The sequence below is a fragment of the Meleagris gallopavo genome, chromosome 23 (assembly GCF_905368555.1).
Source record: "Meleagris gallopavo chromosome 23, MGAL_WU_HG_1.1, whole genome shotgun sequence".
Lineage (NCBI taxonomy): Eukaryota > Metazoa > Chordata > Aves > Galliformes > Phasianidae > Meleagris > Meleagris gallopavo.
Window position 1 is genome coordinate 4,165,506 of NC_139426.1, and position 15,936 is coordinate 4,181,441.

At 40.0% G+C, this 15,936-nt stretch overlaps 2 protein-coding genes across 5 annotated transcripts in view; one reads left to right on the plus strand and one right to left on the minus strand.

Moving 5' to 3' along the window:
- MTOR (mechanistic target of rapamycin kinase) overlaps positions 1 to 15,936 on the minus strand; it is a 61,983-nt gene that overhangs the window by 27,078 nt on the left and 18,969 nt on the right. The window lies entirely within an intron of this gene.
- On the plus strand, positions 9,227 to 15,101 carry ANGPTL7 (angiopoietin like 7). 2 transcript variants are annotated; one of them, XM_085242490.1, is made up of 5 exons: positions 9,227 to 9,789; positions 11,413 to 11,516; positions 11,834 to 12,028; positions 12,910 to 13,108; positions 13,637 to 15,101. In XM_085242490.1, the coding sequence occupies exons 1-5, from the start codon at positions 9,411 to 9,413 to the stop codon at positions 13,804 to 13,806; spliced, it is 1,047 nt and encodes a 348-aa protein (XP_085098616.1). In that variant the 5' UTR covers positions 9,227 to 9,410; the 3' UTR covers positions 13,807 to 15,101. The 2 variants fall into 2 exon arrangements, with proteins under 2 accessions (XP_085098616.1, XP_010721302.2); XM_010723000.4 differs by having other exon boundaries at positions 11,416 to 11,516.

Below are 15,936 nucleotides of genomic sequence, written 5' to 3' on the forward strand. Positions count from 1 at the left end.
TATTCCCAAGACCTGTTACACAAAACAATGACTGCATATGATTATTAGTGCTGAATAGCAGCCTGCTAGCTTCACTTCACCATTGTAGGCAGCTTCCTGGATGCAGTGTTAAGAAAGGCTGAACTACATACACTGCATACTGGAAATAAAACTGGATTGCAAGGCATTTTCAGACTACTGATTAAGTAGATTTCCATTTGGAAATTTATACGAAGTCTTTCCTACAACGCTGAGATTTCCTTTTGGAAGTGCTCATGTAAGATGACAATCCATGTCAGCTTTCTATTTACACAACAGGCAAAAACACATCCAATAGACACACAGCTGTGCACAACCAGATTCACAGGAGGGCATATGAATTGGTGGAACTGAAGGTGCAGGTGTTGCCAAGTCAGTGCAAATGCATTACATAAGAATACTTTCAGATACAGACGTCTGTCTTTAAAAAAAAAAAATCACTGGCAGCCACACTGGAAAGGATTCTTCTGAGGTTTTGCTTGTTTTATTTCTCCAGCTATCACTTTTCCTCTTTGCTACCATTAAACTTAGGGATAGAAACAAGATTTAACAGTGATCAAAAGGGGACTTGAGCAAAACTTCAGTGCCTGCTCTCATGTTCCATTTCTTCATTTTAATTTCCTCAGAATCTCATTTTATTAAGCTAGAACCTCTTCCCTAGCATTTTTTTTTCCATCTTACCCACCTCTATGTATACAAGACCTTCCCACCACCAAATACCAGCTGCACTAAGAGCTTTACAGTGCTGATATTTTTCCCTTCCATTTGTCTTATATAGATCACCAACTCCCTTGAAAATCTGAGTTGAGATTTCAATACTGCAGGAAATGAGCTCCATCGTTAGAACAGCTGACAAACCTGCCAGCTTCACAAAAAGCATGCAGTTCCACACTCAGCTTCAAATAACACCTCTGCATTGGGGCAAACCCATACCAATACTCTTCTTTTGCCTGTGTTCAAGACCATGACAGAAACACCTGCTGTCACAGCATCCTATGGAGTTAAACACACTCTCCTTGCTTTGCAGGGGTATCTGAATTTTGTGAAACACAAACAAGTAGACAACTCCTGAGCCTGGCTCACCAGCTCAAGTGATGTGCTCTGAATCATTGTTATTTCACACGGTTGTTTTTTCATTCGACAGTCAGAAATGGCTCTATCTCCACATTGGTTCTTGTTATCAGTGCTTTTGCTCAACACCTCATCAATAAGGGAAATACCTTTCTATAGAGCTCTTGATATTTTATTTATTTATTTGTCAACATTTTCTGGCTCATTGCTCTCCTCTTTCCCTACTGACATTGGAAAACAAAAAGGGCAAGCTGATCCAAATGATATCACAACAACTGAGCAAGTTACAACACAGATTACGATCCAATATTAGTACTTGTTAACACTGGAAGTGTAAAACAGCAAAACCATCAAAACATGGGCAGTGACAGCAATGCAGAGTCTTTGAATTGTTGTTACAGATAGGTGTAGCTTGCAGAAATGCCCCTCATTACCTGTTGTCAGAATGACAGCATATACATATGTATCTTTCCCCCATAAGAGTTGCACTGACTCATACAAAATGAAATCTACAGTATTAAAGGGAGCCATCTGAACAGACTGTCAAGAGAAGGGACGTTTTCAAGCGTTATACATTTATTCTCTCCCTGAAAGTTTCCTTTCTTGACAACTACAGAACCAAGCTCACTGACACACGGGGTATCTGGCAAGGTCAAGTAAAACACCTTTGGAAATAGGAACTAGGAACACTTTGAGGTCAAATTAGACTTAGCCTAGAATGTACCACAATCACAGCTCTTAAAGACAGGCACTCAAAAATGGGAATTGGAATATATCCATGCCTTTCTTAAAGTAAGATAGTCAAAGTACATACTACTGCACGCTTCCCAAGGGAAAGCTAGACAGCAGTGCCCCATAAAAGTGATAAATGGTTGTCACATTTCATATCCTGATGATTTAAAGAGCCATTGGCAGGAACATCACTTCCAGTATGTCAGGCAGTTAATTACTTCCAACTTATCTTTCTTGTCAACATGTCCTGACAAATTGTCCATTATCTTTTATTCTTTGACTATTAGCACTGCACTTTTGCTGATGCTCCCTGGTGCACTCAATCATTCCTTTTTGTTTTGTACTTTCTTGGCTGTCCACAGCACAATTACACGTTTCAATACTCTAAGCTGTAGCTGTTAGTTTTAAGGAGAAGGAGAGGAAAGAAGGGGAAGGAGAAAGGCCTGGATTTAAAAGAATATATATTGATAGATATAACACCGTGTTGTTAATATTAGCCATAAATCACTCTTAATAAATGATGTAACCCAGACAGTGAGTAAAGCTAGGTAATTCTTTGGACTGGGATAAGCCACTGATGGAGAACCTGTCAGTGTCCTGACAGAGCACATTAAAAGTGTGCTTACACAAATGGAAGAAGAAGAAAGCATCTATTGCTTTGGCAAAAACAAACCTCAACACAGAGAATTGCAACTGTCAAGAAGAACACAGAAATCCCTCCAAAGCAAGACTCACACGTCAAACTGACTTTTATTACTGATGGCTGAATATTCACTGACTTTCCTCACAGCAATAAATCCCTGGTAATCACAGCATCCTTTTGCTATTCAGTCCTACAAGCTAAAGAAAATGCAGTTGTTTGTGAATTCATTAAGCACTGATCTTGTGGGTTTTGTTTTAAAAGAGCTTGGATTTCTGTGTTTTCTCATCCATGGGATCATTGGAAGTATATTGATAGTCCCCAAACACCACTGCTACTGCAGCTGATCAGAATGAGTTCTTAACAGACCCACTGCTCTCTGCATACAAATTCTCTGAGAGCAGGCCAACAGATTGTACTCCTTTTGGAAAAGCACTTCCACGTGGAGCCCTGTTAATACATTCAAAACACACACTCAGAAATCATGCCACTTTGCACTTTCTCCATTTTCATCTCCCTGCTATAAAAGCATTACCTCTCATTGCAGATATCTGCCTAAAAAAATCTTCCAAAATTCTACAATATTTTAAAGCACTATAAGGTTTGGGTTTTTTTTAGTTATTATGATGGGGACTGAATAGAATGAATAACACTACAGAAAAGCATGCAGGCACACCAAAGCAGTCCTGAAGGGCTAATTCTCCAGCCAGGCAGTTTCCAGGGATTTTAGCCACAGCATTACTGCTGTAAGACAGGGGAATATCTTCTTTTTGTACCTGGTAACAGTTTGTACAGTGTCGTTTTGGGTTAAAGAAGGTGGAAAAACATCTCTCAAGACAGAAGCAATCCTGCTGGCTAACCCAGCAGACAGGCACTTTGGTCTGTGATTGTGGTGTCCTTACAGTTGTTCCCAATTCAAGGTAACACGAAGCTTAAAATGAAAGCAAAAATCATTTCTTTTCCATATCCACTGAGTGCAGAACAAGTTCATCTGCTCATTTTGTTTAGAAGCTAGAGAAAAGACACCAACAAAATACCAACACCATCAACAGAAACCAACCACACGACTCAAACCCTTTGCTCAACATCAGGCCATAAGAGAAGACCACTCTACCCCCTTTCCTTGGAAGTTTCTAGGCGTAGGTTTGACTGGCCATAGGTTACATAAGTCAGCTTTGAGGAAAGGTTAAAGTATCTCCTTCCAGTTGGTTAAAAATAGAAAATTCTTCCTATAAGAAACAGACAACAGCTTTGAGCAGATATTGGTTATTCAGTGCAGTCTTCATATCTGCCTTCCTCCTGACGCTCTTCAAATGCCTTTTATGTTTACAGTGCACTCCAACAGTGTCTGTATACTACATTTAGTTTATTTCCATGAGATTTAAATTTTTACATAAAACAGTATTTTGGCCTGGACAGCAGCTACCTTCTTCCTTCCAGAAATGCTAAGTTGTGAATTGTTTTCTCTTCAGAAAAATGCTCAAGTAAAATATTCCAAAATTCAATCTTTTCAACACCATATGTACGCACTTAAAGTCTTCTAACTGAAGCACAAGCCATCTGTATTGTTTGCCTGCCTACATGAATCAGAATGCTACACAAAATAAACCTGCACAGGGAGCCAAGGGAGACAGCAAGACTTCTTAAGCTGTTTCAAGACAGAGATTCTAGTATACAATGCACCCTTTTCACTACTTAAAACTACTTACTTATTTGATTTTGCGTTTCGTGGAATAAAGTGAATAAGAAAACCAATAAAACAGCCTGCAAGGTATCTATAGTTTCTTTCAAAATGAGCATTAATCAGCTGCAAAAGTGTTTTCCTCCAGTTTTGTATGAGTTTGGCCCACCTGGACTTACATAAAGCAGTACAGGATAATTGAATTTGATCTCAATAACAACATCAGAAGCATTAATTTCCATATTTCAAGTGTACAGTCTTCAGCAGAGATAGAAGGGGCAGCTGGATAAGGAGAAGAGATGGGCACAGAAAGCTTTGTAAAGAGAAGACATAAATCCAAAATTACATTTTTTTTCCCATTTGTTAATCAGTATAGGAGAGAGCTGGGCTAGGAGAACATCCAACCCCACAGTCCAACCTTAACCTGCCTGCAGCACTTGAAGATGAGCAGGATATTAAGATGTGACAAGCCTGATGAAAAACAGTTTGTAGAGATGGAATGGTATAGTAATGGGAAAAAGTGCCTACCCCTGACAGATTCCCTGATATGAAAATCCTGGACAAAATCTTCAATCTGTGAACTTTATTAGTTGTGAGAGGTCTGGCAAACCTATTGTTTGATTATCAAGATAGCAAACAAAAATGCAAGTCTTCAGTGTGCAAAGCTCACTTCTGAGCTAGAAGTACAAAAAGAAGAGCATTATTTAAGAGAAAGGCACTCCTATTGCTTGTCTATTTTGAAGGCTGTTTAAATAGAAACCAGACATGAACTAGGAATGAAAAACAACTTTACTGTCTTCAGCAGGAAAAACGCTCCATGATGGATTTCCTCCTCCATAAACCCCAGGCATGATGTCTAATGCTCACTAGAAATATTCCCTTTTATACAGTCCAGTCATCCACTAGCTTTAAGGATATCTAGCAAAATTCTGTCACTCAAAATATATTAAATCTTCAAGAATTAGAATTAAGAGCCTGGACCTTCCTTCATCTTCCCCAGTTATTTTTGTTAATATTAGAGACTTTTCAAGAAGTCCCAAGACTATCTGGGAGAGAACACACATTTTCTATCTCCAGAAAGTGTCTCAAGGCTCATTAGAAAAAAAAAAAGAAAAAAAAAAGGCCTTATTTTTGCAATAAAGCAGCTTGTGTGTAACATCTAAAAGTAGCCAAAGTTGTCTCCTCAACACTGTATAAAATCAAACCTCCTCTATCTCACAGATTTTATCCACCCAATTCAAGCTAGTTTTTCCTTCAGAAGTGGTAAGAGTTTGCTTCTGGGAGTAGAAGTGGAAGCTATTGCTACTTTGCAGAACAGATAATCCTTTGGCACAAGGAACTGGATTTATAGGCTAATTTCCTCAATTCTACAGTTTGTGTTCAGGCATCCCTGAATTGTTGATTCAACAAACTTCAGAAAAAAACAATTGCCAGCAAAGAGCTGTTTTCAATAAACAGTTGCAATGAGTGACTGCTTACAGACCAGACTAACTGCTCCCAATCCTCACCCTTCCAAAAGTCATTACTGCACAGCAATAGCAAAGTGAATATTAGAACATTTATGCATATCTAAGAAGAAAGGTGAGCAGTTCCATGCATTTCCACGCTTCCTGGCTGTCTAGCAGGTAAAAGCAGATCTTCAGAGTGCTCTGGCAAAGCACGGACCTCTGGGCTCCGCCAGGAGAGAGCTGAGCATCTTTGCCATCTCAGCAGGCATGAGGAATGCTAGATTTAAGCATTTGCCAGGTATGTGTTAAGGGTTTTGCAATGACTGGCTACCAAATAAATAGCCACAGGGCACAGCTTTTCTTCTCTCGGCTTCACGTACACCTGCCAGAAAAACTCTACAGACAAGGCAGTCATTTACACCCATCTCTAATTTAATCTGGCCCTCCAGGGCCAGATACCTGGTTCTAATTAAGTGATATTAATATACTTCTCTAATTACGTAACATAAACCAACACCTCAAGGTGCGTGCTAACCACTGATGTTTATATTAATCCTCCCAACCACTTCAAACCTAACATCCTTAAGGAAGTTAGAAAGAATTCGCTTCATGCTCTTGACCTGAAGATATCATCTTTTTAGCTACTGTGTAGCAGAGTACCTCCAAATACAAAATATAATGAAAGAAAGGTAGGACTATGAATTTCAGACTGGATTTCTCTATCAATGTCAAGGGAAAGTCAAAAATAGGACTGGGACCTACACAGCTGTAAGGGAATCAGTTTCTCTTTAGTTATGTCCCTAGCTATGCCACTTTCCAAAATTCAACTTGAAATTAGGGTCCTATTTTAAGTATTTTAAGTACAGAATAATTTCCTATAGACTGTCAACTTCTATACCTGATCTTATCTGGCAATAACTTACACTGATATGTATAACAGACTACTATCTGCTATGCAACAGGGAGAGATTCAACACTCAAACACACAAAAAAAATCAAATTTCTTTGAGGATAGGGCCTCTGCCAACAGAGATGTCTGCCTAAATCTCCCTTAATGCCCCCTCAAAAGCAATGACAGATGTGAAGATTTGCTTTTCCAATCCTGCATAATGCCAGTTGCACCTTACAGAGAACAAAATGACAGAACAAAGTAGTATCATCTCAGGAAAACCAAAGTACATAACAGAAAGATGTCCAGAATTAGGATATACAATTCAGAGACTGAATTTGAAACAAAGCCCTGGCTGTCTCATTTTCAATTAAACAGTTTAGAAAAGGGATTCAGAAGCCTTTCTGCATTGTTTTGTAACATCTGGATGCAACATGGAGCTTGGCTGAATCCTAGATACTTCTAAAACTTAAATCAAGAGGGAACACAAGGACAATGGTTACTCTTTCCCAGATCTGCTCCATGTGACACAAGCATGAGTGTGGGGGAATTCAGACCGTACAAGGCAAAGAGAAGAGTTATTGTAAGCTAGAGAAGCAGTGGAGAGGATCAGAGTCCTACATAACAAGATTGGGACATTAGCAGGGTGGTTTTTTGGGGTAGGGAAGCCAGAGTCGGGCTTGTCCTGCTCTTTGTTCCAGCTTCCACAAAAACATGTTTCTCATCGCAGGCAGCCTGAGAAGAATTTGCCCCTGGGAATGGCAGAAGCTCCAGCTGGAAGAGGGCTCAGACAGGATTAGAGACAGAACAAAAAGGTCAGGCTTTCATCTGTGTGCAGTGGCACTCTCTGGTCTGAAGTATAAAAGCAATTTTGCAATGGAAGGTTTCTGGAATGCCCATGACAACAACATGACCGAAGCCAACGATCTATTGTAAATAGAGGTGTCCTCTGTGCTTCAATCAGAGTACTTACATCTATCTCTTGTGATAGCTCAGGTCAGCAACACCACACAGCAGCCTCACCAGTACTGCAGACTGCAGGGTTTCTGTCTGAAGCACAGCACACAGGTAGTCACTCACAGTGCAGCACAAGGCACCCATGCTGCCTGTTTGGAGATCTCTAACTCTGATCTCCAGAAGATCCTCTTCTTCCTCTTTAACATATTCTGCCTCTTCAGTGCTTTGATGCTTTCGCCTTCCTAAATCTTTGCACCCTGGTGAAGGGTGAGGAGTCTCATTTCTGTTCTGCAGAAAAGCTATTTGCCAGTTGTGCTGCAAATCAGAGACAGACAAGAAGCATCTAGCTAGAAGTGTAACGAAGGAGGAGAAACTATACCAGCTAGATGTTGTTTCCCATTTCTCTAAAAGCAAATGGGAGATCACCAAGGCTTTTCTAATCTTAATTAAACAAAATCCTGCAGCTGCTTTGGACCAACAAAAGAATTTTAGATGGGATAATATGTCTCTGCTGTGTTTATTCTCATTTTCTTCATAAAAAGAGCAAGATTAGCTTTATTTTGTTTTCTTGGACACCGAGAACTTTCATGGCATTTACCCCAGGAGCAGACACATGAGTCATTTACCCCTTCATTTGTATCTTATCTTTGCCAATTTTCACAATCAGAAGCTTGCAGAGAGAGAATAACCCACACGTATGGCAATTGCAGGGCAGTTTGCCTGTGCAGTAAAAATTGATCTGCGAGGATCCAGAAGAAAAGCTGCAGACCTTTAGCAAAAGGTAACACCACTGATGAAACTTCTCTATTTTGGAATCAGACAACTATTATCAACTTTTTAACTGTTAAAAGGATACAGAAGGAGAAGGGAATTCTTGGGATCTCACCCAGCTGATGCATTATTTATATCCTGAAGTTCTAAAGATTTAAAAGTTACTCTTAAACTTACACTTTATATAACTCTGGATGTTTTAATTACCCACAGATCATCTTTCTCTCTTAATGTCTTATCAATAAACTGGCCTCATAACACTGGAGTTAGACTGACTGCGTCCTGTAAAAAACACATCACTTGTCAACTTTATAGATCACCTTTCAGCATTAGTGTTCTCTTGCTCGTCCACCACGCACAAACAAAAGCATGGGGTTTGATTTACCTGTTTTGCAGACTACTGTGCACCCCACCCTTAGATATCCCATCTCTAAAAAGAACAGCACTGAAGTCCACAAACAAGCATTCCCAAGACAAGAGTGTCCAGGGAGATTAGAATTAGATGCTAACAAATGAATTTAGAATTAATTATTCTAAATTATAGAATACTGTGGGGAGTAATAACTCTATGCCTGCAACTGCTGGACAGTATGTTAGCAGCTATTCTGTAGCTATGGGTACTTTCTAGGGAGTTACCTTCCTTGAACTTTCAAAAAAAAAAAAAACAAAAAAAAACCCTGATCCTGTTAGAACAGACTTTTCACATCCTGCACCTTCAAGGCTTTCATGTTATTGAAGTACCAGAGTTAGTCACCAAGAGGGCTAGAATCCAATAGGCAAAAATTACTGGAAACTTTCCTCATTTCCTAGCCCTCTCCTACTCAGTTTTGTCCTGAAGGAGTGTGAAGTCTCTCCTGCACATCACAACCTTCCTTGGCTGAAACCTGTTCCAATTTCACCCAGTAAATACCTGATACAAACAGATGAACTGGGAGGGGCCAGAAAGCTCCACATAGTTTCAGGGGGTGGAAGTAAACAGAAAAAATGTATTTAAGATGCTTTGAGAGAGACTTAGAAAGCTCATACTCTGACAGGAGGGGTCTGAAAAAAGGCTGATTCTTCAGGCTCCACCTTCACAGACTCACTTCATTGGAAGAAAGCTAGGTACCATTCTGCTGCAGCACTTGCAGCAAGTTTCATACATACCCCAGCTGCATTCACTACCCGCAGTCAGTTGGAAGTTTTCTGTTGCTGTAAGCAAAAATGCCAGCAAGATCTACTGTTCAGCTGGCATGGCTCTGCATTATCACTGTGTCTGTTGCTGTCTATCCAGCACTGCTGCAGAAGCCTCCTAAAAGGAGGACAATCAATGGGAACGTACAGTCCAAGATGACGGGATGCTGCGATGAGATTAAAGAGCTCAAGTTGCAAGTAGCCAACCTGAGCAGGATGCTGCAGGAGCTGAGCAAGAAGCAGGAAGGCGACTGGGTGAATGTGGTCATGCAGGTGATGGAGCTGGAAGGAAGCACCAAGCAGATGGAGTCCCGCCTCATTGATGCTGAGAGCAAGTACTCCGAAATGAACAACCAGATAGATATCATGCAACTCCAGGCAGCTCAGACGGTCACGCAAACTTCGGCTGGTAAGGAGGGAGTCTCCAAGCTCCCAGCTGCACATCTTAATGCACAAAATGAACTAATGATTAGTTCTTAATGCTAGCATGTCCCACTAACGTCTTTATCCAGTCTGTGTACTGAATACATCTGCTTAAAAGACTTCTGTAGGCAGGTGATCCTCAGGAAAAAAGCAATTTGACTTCCTGTCAAAAGTCCAGAGTTCCAGCTGTATTTTAATGCCTGCATGTTTGCTACCAGAAAATGGAAAAACTGAGCAGATAATGTATTAGTTCAGTAATTAATTCAGTAAGTCACCTCACTTTCTGAGCACTGAAGTACCAAACCAAAAAGAAAGCTGGCTCTGAGAGGAAATGGCTCTGGCAGTGACATCCTTTGAGTTCACAGTGCTGACAGGGGACCAAAAGTTGGTAAAGAAATAGGAAATGCTTTCCAAGCATTATTGTAGATCTGTAATTGCATCTTTATGATGATCTCTGAGCAAGAGTAAGAGACTCAATCCATTATTTGAATGATAATTCTTCAAAATTCAAAAGGTGCAGATGATGCAACGTGTAAGTGGTGATATATGCCCAGCCAAAACACATTTAAATCACTCATAATTCTCTCTTCCCTAGGGGAAGATTTCAATGCACACAGCAATTGCTCAGGTTTGTTATGTGGAATGCAGGTGCATTTTGTAGTTCAGCTACCTGTACAGCAATTTCTAGAAGAAAGTGTCATTCAGTTTCTTCTGGCTTTTATCTTAAAAAGAAATTGAATTCAATAAGCTTAAGATTTCTTTCAGACTGCTATTGCCTGGGATGGTTGGATTTGCAGGGAAAAAAAAAAACAAAAAAAACCCACATACACACATTTTGTTTTTTTAAATGCAAAGGAAAAACTTCTAAATCTATTTACTAAATTCTGCTTGCAGAAAGTTTAAGTTGCTCAGCTTTCACACACCACTCACTGCTTACAGCAGGTCTTAGAGATTTCACCATGAATTAAATTCATTGGAGCTATAGTAAAAGCACAGAGAAAAAAAGTAACAACACACAAGAAACTAGCCCAGAACGTATTTAATGCAAGCATGTCTGACTACACCAGGTAAGACACATTGAGCCTGTACTAAATTGAAAACTGTCAGAACAGGTAAAGCCTTGCTTCAGCTACTTTATCTTCCTCAGAAGCAGTGCATACCACCAGCACCAAGTCAGCTCCTGCACAGGGAGAAAGGAGGCTCACAGAGACTGACTGCAGCTAAAAGCCACCACCTGTCACAGCTCCAGTGACAAAAGTGCTGAGCTAACATGCCTCACCCACAGACTCAACTCAGCTAACCTGTTTTCAAGCACACAACCAAAGAAGCACCTGGCCCATCCATCCTACTGGATAAGGCTTTACTATTGGAAAGGGACAGCAAATTTAGCTTCTTACCTTTCAGCACAAACATACAGTAGCAATGTGAAAAGGAGTAAAGACCATTGGACCATTTTCAGATAAACAGACTTGTAGGAAGTCTTCTTCCTTAATTATTCTTCACTTAATTATTTCTCGTACTACAAATTAAGCTTTGCAGAAAGCAGGCTCAGGGGGCAGGGGGCATTATTCTCACAGCTCAGATTCTTACTTTATGGTTTTGATTCAAGTAGATGCTGTCTATGACTGCTCATCACTTTATCAGAGGAACTATCGCATCTCTGGTGTTTACAAGCTACCTCCTGATGAATTTCTGGGGAGTCCAGATCTGGAGGTAAGGATGTAATGTACACAACAAACATTAAGAGCTTTCTGAAATACAATACAGAAGAGAAAGAGAGCACATATTGAGTTATGATGCCCTGCACTTTGAGGCAGCATCCTTACATAGGCAAATCTGGGAGGAAAGTGCACTTAAGGGCAAACTGTAAGATGTTTAGATAACAGTGTTGTTGTTTTTTTAATTCTTTTTAAATAAAACAGGAAGTTCTCCAACTTGTGAAAGCTGGAACAGTACTGTTTCTTGTCTTGTTTCAGCTGAAAACAAACTTCCTATGTCTCCTGATAAGCACTGCACGTTTCCTCTTCTAGGTGTTCTGTGACATGGAGACAGATGGAGGTGGCTGGACCATCATTCAGAGGCGTAAAGTTGGTCTGACATCTTTCAATAGGGACTGGAAACAATACAGGGAAGGATTTGGCAATATTCGGGGAGATTTTTGGCTGGGAAATGAAAACATCTACCGACTTTCACGGCGTCCCACTGTTCTGCGGGTGGAGTTGGAGGTAATTAAAAGCTCTCCATCTCAGCAACCAAAGGTTGTTGGCTGTTGTTTTGTTTTTTTGTTTTGTTTTGCATGGAGTAGTTCTTCCAAAGCAGATACCATCCCTTATTGTAATAGAAGGCTCAAGGAATTTGCATGCTTTAATTATAGAAGGAAGCAGGATGGTCCTAGCGACAGATTCAAGGACAAAGTAGAACCATGTTCTCCAGCAAGCAAAATCAAGGTTACAACTTCAATCTCCATGTAGCCTGTGTCTTCAGTAATGTGAGCTCTAGAGAGCCCTGTATGATCCTCTGCAGACAGATCAAACTGCTACCACTGCAGGTTTAAACATTCACTCAGGTATCTGATAAAGATTTTGAGGCCAAGTCTTCTACTTTGCAGCAATTCTTTCTGGTTCGTGCACAAGTTAGTTTGCACTGTATTACCCAATTACAGTCTCCTTAGGGCTTGGTTCTGGTTTGGGTTAGCTTACAATCAGCACAATTGCTTTGAGGGATGGGATATGTAAAACAGAAGTGAGCTGCAAGGCTTTATGTCTAGAAGTTGCTCTTTCAGAGGAAAAAAAAAAAAAAAAAAAAAAAAAAAGGAGAGAGACTTGAGGCTGCACACTATCAAAGGAGTCTGCTGGATGTGAGAGCTACAAATCAGGTTTCCATACATACTGTTTGATAGCAGTGCTGAGACTTGGAAACATGGTATCTTGCTCTGGAAAGTTTTTCTGCCTTAGAGAAGTTCCATCAACCTGCTCCTGAGATGGAAAAGACTCATAAAAAAGGACTGAGAACAGACTTGCAACATGCACTGTATATAAACACAGGCCACACAGTCTTTTTGTAACCATTCTAATAGGAATTATTTCTTCCTCACTGTTTGTGACAGGACTGGGAAGGTAACATACGCTACGCACAATACAAGCAGTTCACCCTGAGCAATGAATTGAACAGCTACCGTCTTTTTGTGGGGAACTACACTGGCAACACAGGACGTGACTCCCTGAGGTACCACAACAACACAGCCTTCAGCACAAAGGACAAAGATAACGACAAGTGTGTGGATGACTGTGCTCAGTTCCGTAAAGGTAAGCTGTCCCCAGTGAGCTTGTTGAGCACACAAGACTCTGTCACAAAGATAATTGTCTCCACTGCTTCTTGCCCTTTATTTTTTCACTTCTCGTCCAAACCCGTGCAATGTGTAAATAAAAACTGTTGATATCCATCTAAATAAAATAATGCATTTTAGCCACAGAGCCCAGAAACCCTTTCCAAAGGCCTCCAGATGTCCACGCTAGGAACCCAAATTCATTGCCTATGCTCTCAGTCAGAAAGATGGCAAAGAAATACTCCCAGAGGAACGAGCAAATAAATGAAAAACTAACAGATTAAACTGTCTGTTTAACTGTAAAGCATTTATGCATTCAGTATTTATGTTAAGTTTTGAATTTACCTGCAATACTATCTATCAGGGCCATAGACTCTAAGAATTAAATACTGCATTCTGGGCAATTTCTTCAGAACAGAGCAATAATTCATCGTGATTATTAGTACAACACATACCTGTTTTTAAATAAGTGGCTGACTAAGAATCTATTAATTTGTTTTCTGAAAAGGTGGATATTGGTACAACTGCTGCACGGATTCCAACCTGAACGGGGTTTACTACCGCAAAGGAGAACACACCAAAAACATGGATGGTATCACCTGGTATGGATGGCATGGGTCAACCTATTCCCTAAAACGGGTTGAGATGAAGATCCGGCCAGAAGACTTCAAACCATAGAGGAAATCAATACCTGCTCATACAGCCACATGATGCCACTATAGAGAAGGTGGGCAACTGACAACTCCCACCATTTAATTGTCCACTTCATCTCGTATGTGCAAAACTGCATAGTATGTACACACAGAATCACTAAGGCACACCAAACACCAGATACAGCCACTAGTGTTATCAGGGCTCACACTTATCTCCTCTGAAGATTCTTTCTAAAGGGATAAATACTGTGTTAGAATAGGCTAGAACAAAATGCAAAACACCTCCTGCGCTTACAGCACCTTCAGAAAACTTCCTGGTGTGTTTTCACTAGCATTGCAACTAGTGGGTTGTACTAATCAGTTAGGCAGGGACTGCAAAAAGAAAGCCTCCTTGCTCCCATTCCATCTGTCAAGTATAAGTACTGCTGTTCAGCTCCTTTCAAGAGGGATTCAAATCACAAAAGCAACACATTGGTCTCAAACCAATGTAATCACCACGAGGGTAATCACCAAATAGAAGTGTTCTTGATGGACCTTTTTTCAGCTTACATCCCCACAGAAGGAAAAATGAAGCCCAAAAATTCTCCATAAGCTAATATTGTGCAGGTTCTCTCCTGAAGTTTTACTGCCATCTCCTGCTGCTGTCCCCACAGACAGCTGCACACAGCACAGTGCCCCGGAGAAAGGATTTATCCCATATCCTATACAACACTTATTCCTAAAGCCTGATAAAACTAGAGTGCAACATTTCAGGCCACCACCAAATTATGTTCATGTTAGGATATAGAAGTGTTCTGTAAGGCAGTAAGAAAATAAGAAAACAGCAAGTTAGCAAAAATAAAGACCCAGACAACCAAACTCCACTCCTACACCTGAAACCACTGTATCCTTAAGCAAAACACTACTACACACCAGAGAACTACACAGAGAACCCCAAAGTTATTAAATCACACTTCATACACTGAGAAATATTCACACTCGTTCTGAAGATCTTCCAACTGAAAGTTAACTGGAGATGTTATGTTGAAAATCAGTATCTTGTTTCTCCCTTTTATAACACAGTGTTGCAAAGAACATTAAAAAAGATTCCTCCCATAGCATTACTCTTGTTTGAATATGTTGGAAAAGATAGTTATATTTAATATATCTATTTCTATTCACCTTAAAGAGGACTTGAATCTAATTTAAATTGTTTGGTCTCGTGTGAAAAGGGAGATAGAAGTGTCAGTAATTGCTTTATGTATGTCTGACTATTAAATGTTTGACTATTAATACTATAAATTTCAGCTGCATGGAACTTAGCTGGAACCATTTTAACTGTGGTCTAGAAATTTGGAAGATTTCTAAACTTTAAGATTTCTAATAAATTGTCTTTCATTTTTAATCTTGATTTATTTCAACTCTTTGCTCCTTAACTTGCCTTATGGTGCACAAAGAAATAACTGCACAACTGACCACAACTGACGCACTGAATTCTATATCTTTTCCTCAGAAAAATAAAAGGACAAAGGATGAAACAAATCAAATAGAAGCTGGGAACAAGGAACAAGGTGGGGAGGGAACAAGGAAGCAAACTCCAAGGAGTTATAAGGACTGAAAAATTACAGCATACAGACAAAGCCAATTTTTGTTTAACCAAAATCAATCTGTTGATATCAGATCGTAGCATTAATGTTCTCTGGATAAGAAACAGATTCATGTTTGAAAATGGGTTGTTTAGTACCAAAACCAAACCCTTCAGAGTTCTGAAGCCAAGAGGTATATTACTAAGCAGAGCTGCTGGTAAGCAGAGAAGGGGTGCACCACAATGCAATTGCAGAAAGCCTCCTGAAATTACAATCATAAAGATTCAAAGTTATAATCTCTCTTAAAAGAAAGAAATTTAAAGAAATCACTTTAGCAGAACTTCTGTTCCTACACCGAGTGACACTTTGTTCTTGTGTTTCTGTGGGCACACTCTGAAGTCAGGTTTTTGAACTCTGAGACAGCAGAACAAAGCAACTGCAAGATGAAAATGGAAAGATTCTCAAGAGGGCACAAGACCACTCTTCTTCAGAACATGCACAGTAGCTTCAACTGCTTTGTTACTAACTGTGCATGTATTCCAGACAGAGGGGTTGAAACTAGATAATCTTTGAGGTCCTTTTCAACTCAG

What these genes read in the sequence shown, in the direction of transcription:
- ANGPTL7 (XM_085242490.1), top strand. Translation starts at nt 9,411, where the DNA reads ATGCCAGCAAGATCTACTGTTCAGCTGGCATGGCTCTGCATTATCACT. An exon ending in GGTCACGCAAACTTCGGCTG is followed by an intron (nt 9,790 to 11,412) that starts GTAAGGAGGGAG and finishes TTTTGATTCAAG; the next exon opens with TAGATGCTGTCTATGACTGC. An exon ending in CTGTGCTCAGTTCCGTAAAG is followed by an intron (nt 13,109 to 13,636) that starts GTAAGCTGTCCC and finishes TTTTCTGAAAAG; the next exon opens with GTGGATATTGGTACAACTGC.